The 21476-nt window shown below is 38.1% G+C and overlaps 2 protein-coding genes across 3 annotated transcripts; both read left to right on the top strand.

Moving 5' to 3' along the window:
* Positions 1–1750: 1750 nt before the first annotated feature.
* On the top strand, positions 1751–10012 carry LOC103716650 (multiple organellar RNA editing factor 2, chloroplastic-like). Its single transcript, XM_008804739.4, has 4 exons — positions 1751–2241; positions 2699–2796; positions 3498–3563; positions 9603–10012. Exons 1-4 carry the CDS (start codon positions 1814–1816, stop codon positions 9743–9745), a joined length of 735 nt encoding a protein of 244 aa, XP_008802961.1. The 5' UTR covers positions 1751–1813; the 3' UTR covers positions 9746–10012.
* A 1878-nt stretch (positions 10013–11890) lies between these two features.
* LOC103716649 (thylakoid lumenal 29 kDa protein, chloroplastic) lies at positions 11891–21364 on the top strand. Of its 2 annotated transcripts, XM_008804735.3 has the most exons (11): positions 11891–12068; positions 12317–12424; positions 15868–15952; positions 16036–16070; positions 16214–16279; positions 16382–16422; positions 16553–16683; positions 18008–18114; positions 18978–19115; positions 19744–19878; positions 20860–21364. In XM_008804735.3, the coding sequence occupies exons 1-11, from the start codon at positions 11976–11978 to the stop codon at positions 20968–20970; spliced, it is 1050 nt and encodes a 349-aa protein (XP_008802957.2). In that variant the 5' UTR covers positions 11891–11975; the 3' UTR covers positions 20971–21364. The 2 variants fall into 2 exon arrangements, with proteins under 2 accessions (XP_008802957.2, XP_026664089.2); XM_026808288.2 differs by lacking the exon at positions 11891–12068 and having other exon boundaries at positions 15850–15952.
* Positions 21365–21476: the final 112 nt, after the last annotated feature.

Below are 21476 nucleotides of genomic sequence, written 5' to 3'. Positions count from 1 at the left end.
TAGAAAAAAAAACAATTGATGTCCCGGGGAACTGAAATCCATGACCTCTAGCATTCTTAATGATAAGAAGAAAAAAAAAGAAACGAGGGAAGAAGGGAAGGATAAAATTTTTGTAATTTTGATTTGTATATATGTACATAGCATATATAAACCTAGCTATAACATATTTTAAGTACGATAACAAATTAACAACTCTATTAATATTTTATGTTGGTTATAAAAATTTTCCTCCTTAAATTCAAGATGGTGTAGTGAAAGCCGGCTTGAGTTTGAAAACTAAGTCTCAAAAATGTCTAGATGGATGGGCCTTAATAAGTGCAATCTAGTTAGTGAAAAATATAGAACAAAGTTGTTCAATACCACAGCAAATGTATTAGCAAACAAAGTGATAATCAGTTTTAATATATTTAATATACTTATGAAAAATATCATTATGAGTAATCTAAATAGCATTTTGCTTATCAAAGCACAAAGTGGTAGCACCATGATGAGTAACTCAAATATCTTATAATAATCATCCAGGCTAGAGAAGTTCATAAGTAGTATCAACATTAGTCCTATATTCAGCGTTAGTGTTGGACCTGGAGACAATAGTCTACTTCTTATTATGCAAAAAGATAGGAGAGTCACCAAAAAGGATATTAATCTGAGTTGTTATCATAGTATAAATTTTTGTCATACTATGATAAGAAAATGGAAGAAACAAGGGAAGATGGATAAGATGAAATTTTTGTAATTCCAATTTATATATAAATTGCTTGAATACAATAGTATGTATAGGGTACATATAAGCCTAACTATAACAAATTTTGAGTATGATAACAACTATACTATTATTACAAATTTGTTACAATAACACTTAAACTCCAATGCCGTAGGCAACCATAATGACTTGGTCCCAACCATGAAATGAGTCAACTTAGGCCGATGTCTCTTTTTTTGAGAAAAACTAAAGACCAATCTAACCAGCTTTTCTCTAAAAACTAAGAGAGAGAGAGAATATTGAACAAGGAAAACCCATTTAATTTGGGTTTCTTAGTTACGTAAAAGTATAAAAGTTTTAGGGTGTGTATAGCTGATGTAGGACTAAACACATGCTTGCACAAATTTTCATAATGCCTATATTTCAGTGCTTCTTAGTTCACATAAGCTATAGATTCGAGCCACTCCGACACCATCTGTCACAACCTAAGACCTCACTTAAAATGACTAGCCGGAAGTTACCATTTAAATTTTTTGGTTTTGTATAAGTATCCAAGATTTATCTAGTGCATAGTCAATGTGGGACTATTATTCATGAACAAACAAAACGAGTTTAAACACCCACTTCTCAGCTGACTATGCATCACACGAAACTAGTTTACATTGAACCCATGCAGGATATACAAAACGCCTAAACTTCCATGAGATGATATCCGACTGAAAGCACGTTGCCCAAGTCTCACTGCTGCTGCTGCTCCTCCAGAAGGCTACTGTATACTGTGCCTATACAAGAGAAATAAGCCCAACAGAGAAAGCCAAAGTTTGCACTAATCTCGAAGTGGCTATTGCACGTTTCAACGGTGGATTCGCACCAAGGAAGATGAATCCTTGTTTCGCACCCATTCATCATCCCACACAGCTACTTCAAGATGAGTGCAGAGCGGATACTCCCAATGCCATATCCTCCCTTCTCCTATACACCAAAACTGATTAAGCGAGTCCTCACACGATATCACCCCCTAGAGATATCCTCCGAGATGGATAAATATTCCCCAAACCGCCCCCCACCCACACCCAAAACCCTCGCTCCTATACGCCCTCCGGCGCTCCGATGGCCGCCGCCGCCGCCGCCGCCGTTGTGGCCCGAGCTTTAGTCTCCTCCCCTATCGCCGCCTCCCGCTCCCCCCTCACCCTCATAATCTCCAAGCGCTTCCTCGCGTCCTCCCCCTTCGCCGCCGGCCTCCTCGGGCTCCGCTCCTCGTCGCCCGGCCTCTCCCGCGTGGCGGTCCGGCTGGGGGTGGCTCGGATCAACTCGGTCCGGTGCATGGCCCGGCGGGCTGGTGACTCGGCTTACTCGCCGCTGAACTCTGGGTCGGGCGGAGGGTTTAGCGACCGGCCACCGACGGAGATGGCGCCGCTGTTCCCCGGGTGCGACTACGAGCACTGGCTCATCGTCATGGACAAGCCCGGCGGCGAGGGGGCCACCAAGCAGCAGATGATCGACTGCTACATCCAAACCCTAGCCAAGGTCGTCGGCAGGTATTGATCGTTGTAAAGCGTTTTGTAACCTTTAATCGTATTGATTTCCTTAGTAGTTTGTGGAAAAAGTGATAGTTTCTTTATTTTTTCTGATATGGGAGTTGTGGGGGTGTTTTATACGGTTTTCTTCTTGAAAATATTATTCGCTTTGCCCCATCGTCTTTAAAATGTCATCTTTGGAGCATTACTGAAGGTTTATTCGACTTGGCTTTCTGATACATTGGGGCATGTAGCTAAGATCTAGGGGTGTCTGGATGTTTTTATGAAAGCAAAAGGTGGCAGGTGAAAAATCTGTCTTTTCTTGAACAAATCCTATTTTTTTTAGCATTTTCTGTGTTGATATTAGTTGGGACTGTTGATTTTATCAGTTTCAGTTTTCTGCATTTTGTTCTCTCACTTGTTTTTCTTCTAACGTTTTCATTCTTATGGTTGATTCATTGATTTTGTGCCAAACTAGTGAGGAGGAAGCTAAGAAGAAAATTTATAATGTGTCTTGTGAGCGGTACTTTGGATTTGGGTGCGAGATTGACGAGGAGACATCAAATAAGCTTGAAGGTCAGTATTATTGTTTCACGTAAATATAATTTAGCAACCGGGGATCCGTAGCTGTTGTTCTAGAAAATGTAAAAGCCACGGCTGCGTAGTAGATGGCGCAAGTTTTATTAGTGATATTGTCAGACTGATGCGTTCCTCAATTTAGTGGAGTAATTTGTGGGACAACGCTATCTTCTGGAAGCTCTTGTGGAATTTCTCTTTGGAATAGAACTGCCATCTATGTTGCCTTCCAAACATATGCCTTCCTTTCATTTATGGAGTCGCACTTTGTGTCACATTCCCTTCAGCAAGATGTTATAGATGAGCATTTGACAGGATGATTTTTTTAAAAAAAAGTCACAGAAAAAAGAGCAGATCAGGCAAATTAGTATAGAAATTGCTTTGGACACGACCATAAGATAGCAATGACAAGTTTGTAGTCAGATTTCTGTGAGGCAATGCTATGGTTTTACGGTTTCCTCTGTAACTTTGCATTATGAATCATTTTTTATTATCATTTTCTGAGATCATTCTATAGATTAGTTCTGAAGATTTCAATAAGTTGCGACATAGTAGCTATTAATTTTGTTTGAATGTTAGTAAAATATTTATTGATTCAATTTTTCTATTAATTTGAAGATGTTATTGCTCAGAGTTCTTGCATTGCATTGGCATCCCCCGGTTTTATGCATTTTATGACGAGTGTCTCGATTTGATTACAGGCCTTCCTGGTGTTCTGTTTGTGCTTCCAGATTCTTATGTTGATCCTGAGAATAAGGACTATGGAGGTAAGTGTTTTTAGCTTATCAACAACTGAAAAACTGATCCTTAATTATTTCATGAATTGTTACTTGCAAGGTATGCCGTCTCAGTAATGGATCCTGAATTGGTGCTACCTTATCTGTGTCAGTATGACTGGTACGGAGCCCGGTTTGGCATACTGAGTATTGGTACATCCTTTGTATCGTATACCAGTACCAAACTGGTACGCTATAGTAGTTTGGTACGCTATAGTGCGTTCTTTGATACGTTATGGCATACCATGGTTACTTGCATTGAATTTGTGAGCATTATGTTACATTTTTTTCAGCATCTAACTCATCTTTCTATTCCACGGTCTTGGCTAGATTATATCTTTTGTTTCGGCTTGTTGCTGATTCATTAATCTGTCTATTGCTGTACGTCGTTGACTTTTTCCATATCTATGTTCTTCCTTTGAAGGAAGCCACATGAATTATGTTACAGAATGAAAGAAAAAAGATAGCTGATAAGCAGAAACTATGTTGAAGTATCTAGTCCATCTTGGCAAAGTAGAAGAGCCTTGCGAGGCGATGTCTTACTTTGAATATTAACCTTCTCTCCTTTGGTCCTGTACTTCTTGTGTTGAGTGAAGTTGCAGTGTCAGCTGAGATGAGACTTTCATACTGCTGTAGGTTATTATTTATATCCATTTTCATTGTCTATGTGAGCTTTTCATTACATTGATCAACATTTGTTACGTTTACAATCAAGGTCCGCCGTACCGGATCCGGTAGGCGTACCAGTTGCCTACCGAACCGGTACGGGCTGGTTCGTACCGTGCTCCGGGCGGTACGAACCGCGAAGCTCTTCCCCGCCGGAGCCGGGGAAGAAGAAGAGAACCAGAGAGAGCGCGGGGAAGAGAGGGAAGGAACCCACCTTTGGCCGCCATCGGAGAGCCGCGGAGGGGCGTCGGAGGCCGGCGGGGGGCGGCAGGGGGCGGCAGGGGGAATTTGGGGATTTTTAAGTGAAGTCGGCAACCGACTTCATTTAAAATCCCCAAATTTAAAACCGCAGCCGCGTCCCTTGTTTCTTTCAAAACAGTGGACACGACCTTGGCCTCCGCCGCGCCCCCGCGGGTTCCCCCGCCCCCCGCCGGGCTCCGACGCCCCTCCGCGGCTCTCCGATGACGGCCGAAGGTGGTCTCCCTCCCTCTCTTCCCCGCGCTCTCTTTTTTTCTCCTTGTATTCTTCGTCTCCCGCACGGAACCGGCCTGTACCGGTTTCCACGGCTCCGGCGTGCTGGTAGCTGGCCGGATCGGTTTGTACCGGTCGGTACGGGCTGGTTCGGCATACGCTGTTTACAATTATTAGATAATATTTTTATGATGCTTATAATATCAATATAATGGTAATTTCCACTATATATATACTATACTATAATAGAGGTGCTGGAAAGGTTAATTTGGTTGTTTTTCAAAAGGGAAATTTTGATAGAAACCGCTATGACTTTGCATTTCTTAAAGGACCTATTAGTCATAAAATCATCTTATTGTTATTTTTGGCTCCATTTTACCGCCCCTTGTACTCAACTAGTTCAGGCATCTTTTTTCCAAAGCATCTTTCTTTTTTTTTTTCTTTTTGAATGAGCTTGCCTTTAAAGCTCTTCACCTAAATAGGAGTATCTGGAGGGAGGAGACTATCTTGTCTTAGGAGAAGAAAATGGAGAGGTGGCGGTGGGGAAGGGGGTTTCAACATAGTTCATCTTCTCTTCCCAACTACCACCCATATAAAGGCATATCCACTGTCCACCAATTTACATTCGTTGCATAAAAGGTAAAAGGTAGGTTGTTTATGGAATTGCTGTCTCAAATAACTAGTCCATCTAGGGAAATCAAAAGAGCCTTGCATGGAAGTTTCCTGCTTTGAATTGCTGATGGACTAAATATCAACTCTCTCCCTTGGTCCTGCACTTCTTGTGTTGAGCGAGTTGCGGTTTCGGCTGAGATGACACATTTTAACCATTAAGATATATACTCTAAAACAATAGAGGTTCCAGAAGGGTTAATTTGGTTGTTTTCTAAAAGGGAAGTCTTGAGGGAGGCACCCATTACTTTGCATTTCTTAAAAGATGTTCTGTTAGTCATAAAATCATCTTATTGTTATTTTCTCCTCCATTTTATTTGCCCCTTGAACTAGATTAATTCAGGCATCATGTTTTCCTAAACATCTTTCTTTTTAACTTTTTGAATGAACTTGTCTTCAAAGCTCTTCACCCACGTAAGAATCTTTGGAGGGCTGAGACTGTTGTCTTAGCAGAAGAGGGGAAAAAAGGGCAGAAGGGGGGGGGGGGTTTGGTTGTCGTTTGTTCAACATAGTTCCATCTTCTCTTCCCAACTGCCACCCATCTAGGGGCATATCCACCGTCCACCAATTTATGAATTATGTTGCATAAAAGGTAAAAGATAGGTTGTTTATGTAATTGCTGTCTCCAATATCTAGTCCATCTTGGCAAAGCAGAAGAACCTTGCATGGCAGTTTCTTGTTTTGAATGCTCATAGACTAATACCGACTTGTTCCCTTGGTCCTGCACTTCTTGTGTTGGGTAAAGTTGCAGGTTTGGCTAGGATGACATTTTAACCATTAAGATTTATACTGTACTACAATAGATGTACCAGAAGGTTTCATTTGATTGTCTTTTACAAAGAAAATTTTGAGGGAAACCCCCATAAGTTTGCATTTCTTACAAGACCTTCTATTAGTCATAGAATCATCTTGTTGTTAATTTTGGCTACATTTTATTTGCCCCTTGTATTTGATTACTTCAGGCATAATTTTTTTTCCTAAGCATCTTTCTTTTTTCCTTTTTGAATGAACTTGCCTTCAAAGCTCTTCACCCACAAGAATCTTTGGAGAGGTCAAACGCTTGTCTTAGCAGAAGAATTTATTTTATTTATTTTTATTATTTATTTATTTATTTTGAGAGGGGGGGGGGTGGTCAAGATAGTTCCATCTTATCTTCCCAACTCCCGCCCATCTAAGGGCATATACACTGTATGCACATTTACATTGCAAATGAACTTTGTTGCATAAGAGGCAAAAGATAGGCTGTTTATGGAATTGCTGTCTCAAATATCTAGTCCATCTTGGCAAATTAGAAGAGCCTTGCATGGCAGTTTCTTGTTTTGAATGCTAATGGACTAATATCAACTCTCTCCTTTAGTTCTGCACTTCTTGTGTTGAGTGGAGTTGCAGTTTCGGCGGAGATGAGACATTTAAATCATTATTGGTTATTATTCATTCGCATCTTATGCGAGTGCTTTTCCTTTTCATATCAATCAATGCATTGTGTCATGTGTGTTCTTTTGTAGAGGTGCCAAAAGAGTTAATTTGGTTGTTTTCTAAAAGGGAAGTTTTGAGGGTGACACCCATTACTTTGCATTTCTTAAAAGATGTTCTGTTAGTCATAAAATCATTGTTATTTTCTCCTCCATTTTATTTGCCTCTTGAGCTAGATTAATTCAGGCGTCATGTTTTCCTAAACATCTTTCTTTTTACTTTTTGAATGAACTTGGCTTCAAAGCTCTTCACCCACGTAAGAATCTTTGGAGGGCTGAGACTATTGTCTTTTTACTTTTTACTCTACTACAGTAGAGGTGCCAGAAAGGTTAATTTGGTTGTTTTCTAAAAGGGAGGTTTTGAGGGAGACACCCATTACTTTGCATTTCTTAAAGATGTTCTGTTAGTCATAAAATCATATTATTGTTATTTTCTCGTCCGTTTTATTTGCCCCTTGAACTTGATTAACTCAGGCGTCATGTTTTCCTAAACATCTTTCTTTTTTACTTTGTGAATGAACTTGGCTTCAAAGCTCTTCACCCATGTAAGAATCTTTGGAGGGCTGAGACTATTGTCTTAGCAGAAGAGAGGAAGAAAAAAGGGGGGGGGGGTCTGTGGTTTGTTCAACATAAGTTCCATCTTCTCTCTCCCCAGCTGCCGCCCGTCTAAGGGCATGTCCACCGTCCACCAATTTACATCGCAAATGAATTATGTTGCTTAAAAGGTAAAGGTTAGGTTGTTTATGTAATTGCTGTCTCCAATATCTAGTCCATCTTGGCAAGGCAGAAGAACCTTGCATGGTAGTTTCTTGTTTTGAATGCTCATGGACTAATACCAACTTGGTCCTGCACTTCTTGTGTTGGGTAAAGTTGCAGTTTTGGCTAGGATGAGACATTTTAATCATTAAGATTTATACTGTACTACAATAGAGGTGCCAGAAGGTTTCATTTGGTTGTCTTTTAAAAAGGAAGTTTTGAGGGAAACCCCCATAAGTTTGCAGTGCTTAAAAGGCCTTCTATTAGTTATAGAATCATCTTGTTATTTTTGGCTACATTTTATTTGCCCCTTGTACTCGATTAGTTCAGGCATCATTTTTTTCCTAAGCATCTTTCTTTTTTCCTTTTTGAATGAACTTGCCTTCAATGCTCTTCACCCACAAGAATCTTTGGAGGGGTCAAACTCTTCTTAGCAGAAGAATTTATTTTATTTTTTTTATTTTTTATATTTATTTATTTATTTATTTATTTTGGGGGGTGGTCAAGATAGTTCCATCTTCTCTTCCCAACTCCCGCCCATGTAAGGGCATATACACTGTACGCACATGTACATTGCAAATGAACTTTGTTGCATAAGAGGCAAAAGATAGGCTGTTTATGGAATTGCTGTCTCAAATATCTAGTCCATCTTGGCAAAGCAGAAGAGCCTTGCATGGCAGTTTCTTGTTTTGAATGCTAATGGACTAATATCAACTCTCTCCTTTAGTTCTGCACTTCTTGTGCTGAGTGGAGTTGCAGTTTCGGCGGAGATGAGACATTTAAATCATTATTGATTATTATTCATTCGCATCTTATGAGAGTGCTTTTCCTTTTCATATCAATCAATGAAATGTGTCTTGTGGGTTCTTTTGTTACTTATTACAACTTTATCAGTTGTTCAAACATAAAATGATGATTAATAACTAGTATACAATGGTCTGCTTAATATTCAAGGAACCTGTCAATGTAAAACTAATATCTTATTTTGTGAATGTTGATAAGGTTGAATAGTGTGTGTCATGATTGGTAGAATAGCACGTTTTGTATTGTTACTACTGCTCATAATAACTTTAAAAGCAAGAGGTGAGAGAAAATCTGATTTAGCAAGAAAGAATTCAAAGCTTCTAAAAGCAATATTTTTAGTATATGTGGACTCTAAGAACTTTCAAGAGAGGAGGAAGAAAGATATTTTTGAACCAAGGAGCAAAGTTGAGATGAAATGCATTAGAAAAAAGTTAATTATGATTTATGAGTTAATTATTTTAGGTATTTTTCGAATTAATCTAGATTATAGTTAAATTATCCCTAATCTAAAATCCTTAGATAGAACTTAGTTAAATTATCCCAGATCTATAATCTTTGGTAGCCATGTGCATCTATGCATGCGCGCGCGTGCAGAGAGAGAGAGAGAGAGAGAGAACAATTTTGTTTTCAAATCCCAATAACCATGCTTTCTATAGGGTATCGCCACTGTCATCCTTCTCCCCCAACAACAAACACACACCAACACAAAAGAAGTGTCTCATTTAATCACAAAAACAAAAAAAAATGCCTCATGTTAGTTTTAATCACAAATTATATCGCATTAAAAACAGATTGTTGCTAGCCAGAACCTGTTGTTTTTAAATATCTAGTCCATCTTGACATCTTGGTAAAGTAGAGGAGCCTTGCCAGGCAATTTCTTACTTTTAATGCTAATGGAAATTAACATCAACATTCTCTGCCTTGGTCCGCATATCTTGTGTTGAATGAAGTTGCAGTGTTAGCTGAGATGAGACACGTGAATCTCTATTAATTATTATTCAGATGCATTTTCGCATGCAACTCATAAATAGAGTATTTAGTATTCAAGAATGGTTTGTTGTTGGCCTGTTCGATCCTACTATGTGTGTTTTGGCAAAGCTTATTCGTTCCATTTTCATCCAGCATATTAATCTGAGGCAAAGCAATTTGTTCATATTTTGATTAGAACCTCTTGTAACCACGACCTTTGCAGCTGAGTTGTTTGTGAATGGGGAGATTGTGCAAAGATCTCCAGAGAGGCAGCGGAGGGTTGAGCCGGTGCCGCAGAGAGCGCAAGATAGACCCAGATACAACGACAGGACCCGGTATGTGAGGCGGAGGGAGAATCAACGTTGAGCATGTGTGTTCTAGCTGAAGGTTTGGCTGTACACACATTGGAAGATAAGTTATATATAGCTCAAGGTGCATTTATGTGATGTTAGCTGGGAGATATGCATTGTGGCAGGACAGTTTATCGTTTGCCTATTTTCCTGCGAGGTACTGTGTTCATCCAGGTCATAGCTTGAGTCTAATGAAATGTTTCAGTTGATGGCTTTTTGTGTATGCAGTTGGACTTGGGATTTATTAAGCTATAATGTTTTGCTCTTTGTTTGTTCCTGCGTATTCTCACTATTACTTTTCAAATTACCTGCGAACAAGTTTTCCAGGTGTGCTTCAGCTATGCTTGGCAAAAATATGTTGCTGAAGTTTATCGCCATCATGCTGAGGTTGCAGTGTTAGCTAGCTGATCAAATGAGAGTCTGAGCTTGATTTCGCATTTAAGGTTCAAAACTAATTTCAAGCTGAAATCAAACAAATGCTTCATTTCAAGTTGAATTTGATCATACCCAGGCTTGATCATGTCCTAGTGATGGCTGCAAAAGTGTTGCCTTCGCCTTTGTGCCGTGTAGTTCATGATTCATGCCTTCTCCTTCCCTTCTTTAGTCCTCTTTGATTGGGGAGAGGTCCTGGCCTCTGGTTTATCTAGTCAAACCAGCATGATGGGTGGGTTCGAAAGGGTTCGAAGTTGTTTGGTATTTCCTTTTTATATTTGGGTATGGTAAGCCGCTTGCATTCCAATGTATCTCAAAATCATCAGGTAGATTGGTTTCTTTATCTTTATTTACAGCAAGGGGTCATCAAGGAAAATGAAGAGATCCTCTTGGGCGAGGATTGAGTCTTATGCTCGTCGTTGAATCAAATAATTTTATTTTATATATATATATATATATATATATATATATATATATATATATATATATATATATATATATATATATATATTTATATAAAGTTGGGAATGCCATCTAGTTCAGTTGGTAAAACTTGCTAGGAGTTAAATGGTGGTGACCTGAACTAGAATCTCACCATGGAACAACTTTTTTTAGTTCAGAAAAAAAAAGAAGATCTAAATCATGCTTAGTTCTAATGCTCGCTCGAAGTTCAGTCATGGATGCTCTCATCTGAATTCTGAAAAAAAGACGCTACTACACTTTATCTCAGATTTATCTCCACGTAGATATGAGTTGCTTTAAAATAATGAACACTTTCCAGCCAGTTAGTTTGCCGATCTACCTCCTTGTAGAACTGAAGTACTTTTAAGATAATGAATTGACGATAATCTAATGCCTTAAAAATCTTGTAAGCATGAGCAGTGCAATCGATCATCCTCCCATTTCATCCATGCCAAGATGGTGCTTGAATCACTTTTCAGCCAAATAGAAGTAGATCCAAATCAAATAGGAGTCACCAAAATTGAAATGTCTGCTTCCAAAGTTGTATTTGTCATCATTGGGTAAGCTGTCACAGGTTGGACTGTTGTAGCCAAACCTAAAGCCGAGTGCCTCTTCAGAATCTGTTTTTCTTTTCTTTGAAAAGGAGAGTTTTGAATCCTAGTTTTTGTACAGTCCCAAGTTTCATTCCCAGATGATTAAAAGCCAAGACTTTTCTGAGAAAAGAAAAAAGGAAAACCAGATTTCAAGTCAAACCAAGCAATATGAATAGGGAATAAGAAGCATGTCGCTTTCATTCGGAAAAAAGGACCAGTGGTTACCACTGAGGTGGTAGCATGGTTGGAACGGGGCTAACATTCCACCGAAGTGGCCCAGATTCGAAATTCACGGGCGTCGATTAAATGCGGAAACCGGATGCCTCCCGTCCAGTTTGCCCGATGAGTCGCTAATCCGATCTGCTGGTACATAAATGGTGCTGGTGTGACGTGCTCACATATGAAAGGGGCTGCCACGTTGGTGGAGCTCCCCCGCAAATGAAGAGAGTATGAGAAAAGTTTGTTTGTCCGTACGAATATTTTCCGGCGGAAAAAGAATCCAGTAGAAATTGCTTGGCGGGTGAGGTTCTCTTCAACCCCCCCTCTTGCTAAAGCTTAAAAAAAAAAAAAGAAAAAAAAAAAAGAAAAAAAGAAGAAGAAGAAGGAGCAGAGTGGAGAGTGGATCCCACGGACGTTAAAACCCTGCCTTATATCAGCGTTCAGGATAACAGTTTCCATCGCCACCTTATCATCCCATCTCTCACAACTCAAAATCGCCCCCGGAGACCGAGAAGAGAGACGGCTAGACGGTTAACACAGATGGCGGGAGTCTCCTTCCTCTCCACTCTCCCTTCAGTCCTTCCCCACTCTCCTCAGCCTTCCCTCTCGTTAGCCGCACCTAAACACACCAATGTATGCTTCATTTCTCTCTTCTAAGTGTCTTCTCTAATTTTCTCTCAAATATTTTCAGTAGCCCAGTTTCATTTTCTCTTGCTATACTTTCTTTGTGCAAAGCTCAGTTATAGCCAAAAGAGCCCTAAATGGATGTCCTTTTTTGTTTATTTTTCTTTTCCTTTTATGTTTTAGCTGCAACAAAATTCTTATCATTTGTTGAATATTTGTTGCTCGAGAGGCTCAATAAATTGGTTGTGTGAAACCAGGGTGGAATCTGCTGCCAACGTAGGGACGGCGATTCCGGTGTTCCTGATGGACAGCACCGGTTTAATCGAAGGGATGTTCTTAGCTGCTTTGGTGTGGTCATTGGCATGGTATGTACCACTTGAAATTGAAATAATATTGTTTTCTTTTTGAGGTACGGTTTGTGATTTGAATCTTTGTAGGGTTGATTCCCCTCATGTTAGTATGTGTGATGATATTGTGGTAATTGAAGACCCTTCAAATTATTAATTCTATGGAACATGCAAGAGAGGTGGCACTAGAGATTGGGTTCTCATTGTTCCAATTGCTACTTACATCTTGCAATTGAATGTGAGGAATGAGCTTGGCTATTGACACTAACAATCAAGTTCTTTGTATTCTTGATGTGTTTTCAAGCTTTTTGTATGTTTTGGTTAGAAAATATCCATGGCAAGATGGCCACAATAAATGTCCTAAGTTACATGTGTTACATGAGAGGCCTATAGGAATAGTTTTAAAGCAGCTTTATTAGTTGCTGTCCAAATCCTGGGAATGGCCAACAAAGAACTATTGTTAGTTTCTCTAGGTGAAGGAAGGATCAACCAGACCTACTCTAGGGTTTTACGTGTGAAGGAGGACAGGGGGAATCAAGATCTAGGTTTTCAAGGCTTAATTGAATAGTTTATTATAAGTTTATAATCGGATTTCAGCAATTTAATGTGCGTAGATTTAAACAGGCAGCAATAACTTTCAGATCTGAACAGTCAGATAGTAGAGAGTAAGTATTGCACTCCCTGTTCATATTGAAATCAACAAGGATTCCAATATGGGGATTAAATCCAAGAAAGTAAGCATATGCTCAAAGATCTTCTTCTCGTTGTCGACATTGCTGATAGAAAGCATCAATCTTGAAAGTCAACTCATGATGAAAGGCTGGTAAGAAAGGAGAGGATGCAAGGGAGATCAAGCGAAAGCAACGAGGAAAAGCAGGGCCCTTAGCTCTTATGCCAAATTAATGCACAGCCAATTTAGGATGGTACGCATTGTGTGGGAGGACCCTAGGAATAGGATAGTTTAGGGTTTAAAGCAGTTTATTACCTGCTGTCCAACTCCCAAGAATAGGGCAACAAAGAACTGGTATTATTTTTCTAGGTGATATGACCCTACTCTAGGGTTTTATGTGTGAAAGAGGATAGGAAAAGCCAAGAACTAGGGATTTCAAGGCTTTTTTAAATAGTTCACAACAAGGTTATAATCAGATATCAGCAATTCAATGTACACAGATTTAAACAGGCAGCAATAAATTTCAGATCCGAGCAGTGAAATAATAGAGAATAAGAATTGCAATCCCTACTGATATGAAAATCAACAAATATTTCGATGCATTGATTAAATACTAGAAAGGTATCTAAAAAAACCTGAAATCTGATTAAAATATCTAAAATAATTGTGGTAGGCATTTAACAGAAAGCAGAATTAGTAGAGAAAGAAGAGAGGATAAGAAAGAATGGAAGAGATATTGAGGGGGGATGGGGGGGTGCGGACAGCTTGCTCACAACCTTCTTTACTTCATACTTTTCAGCATACATCCCCTTGCAGGACCCTTTCTGGATTCTTTATGGACTCAACAAAAACCTAGAAAGTTCCTAGTTGAAGTCATCTAGGGCTGTTACAAATATTGAAAGAAATCCCTCAAAAGTCTCACTAATTTACCCCCTATTTGACTATTAGGAGCACTCTTTGAATATTACGGTTAGCTCCAGGATACTTTCCTATATAAAACACATCAATTAATGAAAGAAACAAAATACAAAAATTAAACCTAAATAATTGTTAAACCAAATAAAATTAAAAAAGAACCTTGGATTATTGGACTTTTGTTGACTACTCTATGAACTCAAAGGATGCTCCCGCATCAACACCCCAAATTACAAGCTAACTACAGTGTGTATCTATACACGGTACATTGCATACTTACACATGTATAAACACATAAAAAAAGCTACTGAACAAATGACATGCTAATTGGATAATTTCACAAGTTATCTTGTACTCTTCAGATTTACTCTCTCTATGGCATTCACATGGTGAGATTATGGAAACATGAATTTTTTGAATTAGAAATGTTCTAGGGGCATAGCATACAGTAAGAAGGAGGTCCATATGAATGCATGATGAAAGTAGTGGGGGCGGATCAATGAGCAGTAGATGGCCGTAGTGGGTGGCTTCGAAAGGATCAATTATATAGCTTATCATGAAATTGAGCCAACAAGTTATTTGGTCCTGAGTACGGGTACCATATGAGAATGATTTCTGTCAGTTGTGTTATAAAACAGTAACCCATAAGGACAATTTCTTACTCCTGCAAAGAGGAAGAATTTACACCTGATCTTTAGTGATTCAGAAAAAGAGCATCTAATATCATGATAAAACACTAACTAAAAGATTATTGTCAGCCATGACCGTAAGCGGCCACATAATTTAGTTTTGAAGGAGAAAATAGAATGTCATATTTTAGGAGAAATCTTCTGCATGGCCAGAGGAACAGACAACGAGAATCTAAAAGAAAGAGAAAAGAAGAAGATGAAGAGGAAAGGAGAGTTTTTTGAAATTAAAAAAGAAGTGGATCATCTTACTTGGGGATCTCTTACATGTATCCTCAAGTGGTGATTTAGCTTGGTAAACATCCTGTACAATCATTTCTTGTTTCATCCTTTTTACTCCTTGCTATAATGGGGAGATTTACATTTAAGGTGTAGTGATCTGAAGGGCTTATGATTATACATTTCTTTGCATAATGAAATCTGTTATCATTTTCATCATTTTATGCTATAGAATCTCATCTTCCAATTCCAAAATTAGCCTTGCATTGAAGTTAATTGTAAATTAGGACCTAATTGAATGAGATAGTGCATGGTGTTTATTGGCCATTTTTCGGGGGGAGATAAACACAAATATACACACAGAAAAGACAAGAATCATATGAACCTCCAATTCTCCATTATCACCCTATAGTTCAAATTTTGGTCAGAGTTTCATATAGTTATCAGCACTTCTTCAGAAGGAAAGTCAAAAAAGAAAGGCGTAATTGAGCTAATATAGTAGTTTGTTAGAAAACAGGGCCTCTGCCTTGTAGCCATGTTTACATGCTTCGTGGGTTCAGTCTAGAAATCCTGACTAAGAACTATTTATTTTAAAATAATCCAGATACACATGCAAGCATGGATAGGGAGACAGATAATATAATTTCTGTATGCATCACAATTAAATGTGTATTATAGCATCACAATTCAAGATTGTCGGATGTGAAAGCAAACTTTTGCCAGCGAATACATACAAAGCTCCAAATGATCTAGTTCACATATATCAAGAGTCCCATGAGGCGCCCAAGTTTTAAAAGAGTCAGTACCTTTTACAAGCTTATTAGCTAGCATGTCCACATAACATCGCTGAATTATGCAAATATGTGATCATATGACTGCTATTCTTCATTTCAGTTACCTTCCTTTTTTTAATGAATTTGAATGAGTAATGATGTCATGTTAATTTCTGCCAGTTGTGATTACCTTCTTAGGAAATGATAGCAAGCTCAGGGTCATTCCCAGGAATGGCCAGTGCCGCCGATTTGATTCAACGTAGACAACGCTCAGAATTTCAGTGTATGCTCTCTGACACCATTCACATCTCTAATTTATATTGCAATTTGTTTTCGATAATCTGTCCTTTCAATCTCCTTTTGCAGCAAATATCCGAAATACTCTTTTCACGGTTATAAAGGTAAAATGTAGTTCATGGTGCTGGCTCAGCTGGGCATCATAACAAATCACTGTGAAGAATATATTCTGACCTGATTTTCTGTTTATCCCTTAGTTAATCATGTTAGATATGAAATATCATAACCTCTTTCATGTCTTTTGAAGGGATACCCAGATCTCATATCATCTCTACAGACCCTAGCATTAAATGATGCCATGACATATGACAAGGTAAGATTACTAAACTTTACTGATCCAAGAAATGTTTTTTTCGTTCCAAATACTTTTAGTGTATTTCTGGAAAGAACTGATTTCTTAAAACCAAGTCTGTAGGCTACAAAATCTGGGGGTCCAAATGGATCGATCAGGTTAAGGTACGAACTACACATACTTAACTTGGGAGTCTAAAGTTCTTCATTCTAGGTCTTATCCTAGTGAGGTACGGTTACTCAAGATAATAAAACCAGTTCCTTTTTTCTTTCCCTTTTTTTATTTCAACAAAAGTCCGGAAATCAGCAGACCTGAAAATAGTGGGCTTTCTGCTGCTTTGAAACTCCTCGTGGAAACAAAACAGGAAATAGATTCTTACTCCAAGGGAGGGCCTATTTCATTTGCAGACCTCATCCAGTTTGCAGGTAAGTTGTATCTCTGTGCTGTAGAAATTAATTTAGAGTTCACATTTGATCTTTAGTGAGGATTAGTATAAAAACATTGTAAAGAGTGTTAGTTAGGACTTCAGTATAATCCTTGTGGAATTGTCCTCTCTGATGGCCTTGGAGATTTGTTGGTACAGATAAAAGTGGCGAAATTTTGATGGTCCAACGTTGCAATGGTTTTCTTGGAATCTTGTCTCCTTTTGACCACCATGGATAAGAAATTCATTTTATGGTGTAAGAGAAGAATTGAAACTATGGCTTTGGCAAAAACAATTAACGGGCCCAGATAAAAATGTAACGGAGCTTAGTTGTGCCATAAACAATCAACATAACTAGCAGGCCAAGGAATTTCCATCGGATTCCTTCACCAGTTCTGGAGCATTTACAATTGCATAATTGGATATTAAATCTTCAAAATTCTATTGTTACTAGTATGACATCAATTGTAGTAATATACTCTTCTGAAAACTTAAAAAATTCTGTTGATGACTTTGTTCAGATTTAGAGTGTTTCATTCACATTTAGATCTTTGAATTTTGGGAAGTCTGATTAGATTCTTAACATATCCTGAATTATAATAATAATAATAAATCAAATCATTTGCATACTTCCCATGGATGTCAACATGGTTCTCACCTGAGCACCTAGAGGGAGGGATCTGTTGACACGGAAGCTTTTTAGATATTTTTGCAAATTCTATGTTTCTAGGCTTCGCTAGAGGTTGCATGGCCTTGTCTTACATCCGTGCAAAGCAAAAGGATAATTATATTTCAGGCCAACATTACCATCATGGATTAACTTTATTTTTGAGATAGAAAATGTTCTTGCTATAGCAGTAAGAGTTAATTGCTTGTTTACAAAGCATGCAACAATTTGCCAAAAATATTTCTTTCAATAATCTAATTTAATTCTGCTATTTGTGCCCAAAGTTTCACCCAATTTTTGCTTAGAAAGCATTGCTTATTGTAACACCATTTGTATCAGATCTGCCTGTTTTGCATCACATCCCCCATATGGTATGTGAACCCAACCTCTGCTGATGTATAGCACTTGAATTGTCTGGCCTGTTATTTGAGACTGGAGAGTTATGAGGACTAGGAAGCTTTAGCTACAGGTAGCATTACTCATTTTGAAGACAGTAAACAAAACCATGAAAACAATTACTGTTCTGTTATAAGTTATAACTCTAGCCAGAATACTAGGTTTTAAGTGTAAGTTTAGCATATTGTTTACTGACTCCTTTGAAATTTATATGAATCGAGAAAATACAATTCAATTAGTCTAAGACATCTTTCTGCAACAGCACAAGCAGCTGTAAAGAAAACCTTTCTTGATTCTGCAATCCGCAAATGTGGTGGGAATGAAGAGAAAGGGAGATTATTATATACAGCATATGGTTCAAATGGGCAGGTCTATTTCTAGACTGATCCTGCATTTATATGAGCTTGTTGTATGATATTAATCAGATTATTTTTTTTTTCCAACTCAATGCCAAATCTTTTCAATTAGTATCTCCACCGATCATATCAACAATACTGATGAAACATACTTAAAAGTCAACTCATTTATTATAGTGTTATGTTACCTAATCATCTTGTTATGGATATAATACAGTTGTTTTTATGTTTTCATTCATATGTTATGATACAATTTTTTAAATTTCTGACCTTGGCAACAGGGGGACTTGGGATACAAATTTTGTCAGCAGTTATTGGTCATCTAAATATACCGATACATAGAAGATTGCATTCCTGAGGTCCTGATTGATGTGAAAATGATATGGGTGAAGTTTGGGTGCGAGCATATGCAATTTTCTGTTCCCTGACATTTCAAAAAAAAAAAAAAACTATATTGAATTACCATGTTGCAGCACTGAAGCCATTTCGCTGCTGTAAGCAGTTCTAGTGAAATGCAGTTAGAGACATCCTATTTAGTTTCATCTCTAGGTTGTTGGAGCTGATTTAAGGAATCATTTTTTTAGACGAATGCATTTCTTGGAAAATATGCTGAGCTCATGCACATCAATGCTAGAGTTCAAAGCTTTGAACTATATGTTCACTTATTTCCTGTGCCATCTATGGGTCCTTACTGTTCTTTTACATGAACCTGCCAATCTTACCAAATATTTAGATCATCGAGTTGGTCTTGCATCTGTATGAAGTACAGTATTTTAAGAGTATATGGAAGTATTCTTTCCAGCTAGAAGCAGCATATGGTTATCAAAGTAAGCTTATGTCAGTGACATATTTGCATCTTTTTTTCCACATCAATAGTGGGGCTTGTTTGACAAACAATTTGGGCGAAGTGATGCTCAAGATCCTGATCCAGAAGGAAGGATTCCTCAGTGGGATAAGGCTTCTGTCCAGGAAATGAAAAACAAATTCTCTGCTATTGGCTTTGGTCCTCGCCAGGTAATTTTTTTCCATTAATAGTAGCCTAATTAATTTGTTTAGCTAAAATATGTAAAAGCATATCTATTTCGTAATTTCAGCGGGCCAACTCATAATATCTTTGTACCATCCACTATGTTGTTGCTTTGAGCCTGGATTATATTGGAGTCACCCTCCACAATATGCAGCTTATGCGACAATTTCCAAAAATTAAAGAGTTAAGTTCAGTGTTTTATATGCCCAACAAATTTCCATGTATCCAACTATGAACTTGAGAGACACTCTAACTAAATCCAAGAGGATCAAATAGGGAAAGTCATGTAGTTTTTGGCTTGTAAGTTTTGTCATTCAATAGTGCCTGGATTTTTAATAACTATTTTTCTATAAACAAGAAAATCATATAGATTGTTTAGGATATTCTCCTGATTTGTACACACTTTTCTTCGGGTTCAGTATTTATAAAGCATGCATGTCATTATATAAGCTTATTTGACATATCAATCTCACTATTTTGCATTCATGCAATGCTCTTTACCTCCACATATATCATACACATTATCATTGGAACTGTCCTATATTATTGCTAAACCTATGGCAGTTTTGTAAAGTTACTAGTCATTGTTGTAACAGTGAGGTTAATTGTTTGCAGCTTGCTGTCATGTCTGGATTCCTGGGTCCTGATCAATTGGCTACAGAGAACCATTTGGCATCAGATCCAGAAGTTCTTCCATGGGTTGAGAAGTATCAGCGTAGCCGAGAGACTGTGTCACAAACTGATTATGAGGTGAGACCTGCTAATTATTGCACACTTAATGACATTTTATAATATTTTAAGATATTGATACTTCTACTTAATCTTGTTCAAAGATAGTTTGTATACACCCATACACACAATAAGTGCAGATTTTCTCATATCTCAAAAAAAGTCGTGCCTGCCCCATCAGATCAAATCCATTTCCCTAAGCGAATATTGAATTTATCTCTGATATTAAATCGCATGCTTGTCTCTTGCATTTTTTTTTCTTGTTGGGGCTTAAACAGTGCCCATCTCCATTTATTTGGTTTAGAAGATTCTCATTCTATACTTTGTACTCTCTCACAACTCCGACCGCCATCAATAATAAGACATTGGTTTGTTCTGTTAAGCAAGACGATGGTCCACTTTCAGCTTTGCCGAACAATGCTATATCCAGGAAATAATTTCTTATAAATTCACCTTCGAGCATCCTTTGTTTTGGAATTTTGCTTCTCTTGGATGAGCCCTGTATTAGACAGAAAAGCTTCATTGAACAACTGCAATATATGATCGCCCATTTGATGATGTTAAACCATAGCTTTGTTGGATCCATTGGTTAACTTCCAAATGAATCTAGGGCGTGTTTGGTTCACGACTGGAATCAGAATGACCATATTTTTTGATGTGTTTTGTTCATAACCGGAATTGAAATTAGAATTGGAATGGAATTTGAATACTAGGGAAGGGTTGGGATTGAGTTTTGGGGGTATTCCTATTGCCCCCTAGAATCCGAAAAGGAATGGGACTTCCCCCAAAAAAATGACCGGAATGGGAGTCGCTCATTCCGATTCTTATTCCAAAGCCCAACTCTCCCCAACCAAACATGCCCTTAAAGGATGCTCACATTTGAATGGTGCTTACTCAGCTGAAGCATCCTCTTATTCTTAAGCGCTGCACCTTATTATGTTTCTCTAGAACTCAACCATTTTATGCTCATCAGTGCTTTTGTTTTTTGTCCTTTCATTGCAGGTTGACCTAATAACAACCCTCACAAAACTGAGCTCCCTTGGCCAGCAAATAAACTATGAAGCATATACATACCCAACAAAAAAGATTGAACTAGGCAAATTGAAACTGTAAGGAGCAGCCAGGGTGCTCAATTTACTAGTTCCTGAGATCAAGCTTTCAAAATTGGGTACTTGCCTTGCGTATCTATTCATCATTGGTTGAAAGTTCCGGGCAAGTTTCTTCACTTTTAAATGCAAGTTTGCTGCCTTTTAAGCATTTTGTTTTTCCAAATAAGCCTTGGTGCAAGGAAAGAAGATTTCTACGAGTCTCCTGGTAATCGTTTGTACCTTATAACAGCATAATGTCTTCTTTTCATTGTCTTGTCATTATGTCAGAACATTTATATGGCCTCCAATTGCTATGGTAGTTGTCTGTAATTTTGTATATGTAGTTCATGAGAAAGTGACACCAAGAATCAATTGTTCCAATCAATTTGCAGTTGTAGCCATCTTAATTGTTTTCTATATGTCTTCATTTCAAATTTTCACTTTGTTTTGTCTTAGAAACTGCCTTCAAGAAGAACCTGATGTACTCTTATCTCTTCAAAGAAAACAATTATCTTGTGCTGCAAGGTTTAT

This window comes from Phoenix dactylifera, chromosome 5, assembly GCF_009389715.1.
Source record: "Phoenix dactylifera cultivar Barhee BC4 chromosome 5, palm_55x_up_171113_PBpolish2nd_filt_p, whole genome shotgun sequence".
Lineage (NCBI taxonomy): Eukaryota > Viridiplantae > Streptophyta > Magnoliopsida > Arecales > Arecaceae > Phoenix > Phoenix dactylifera.
This window is presented reverse-complemented; position numbering and strand designations above follow the sequence as displayed.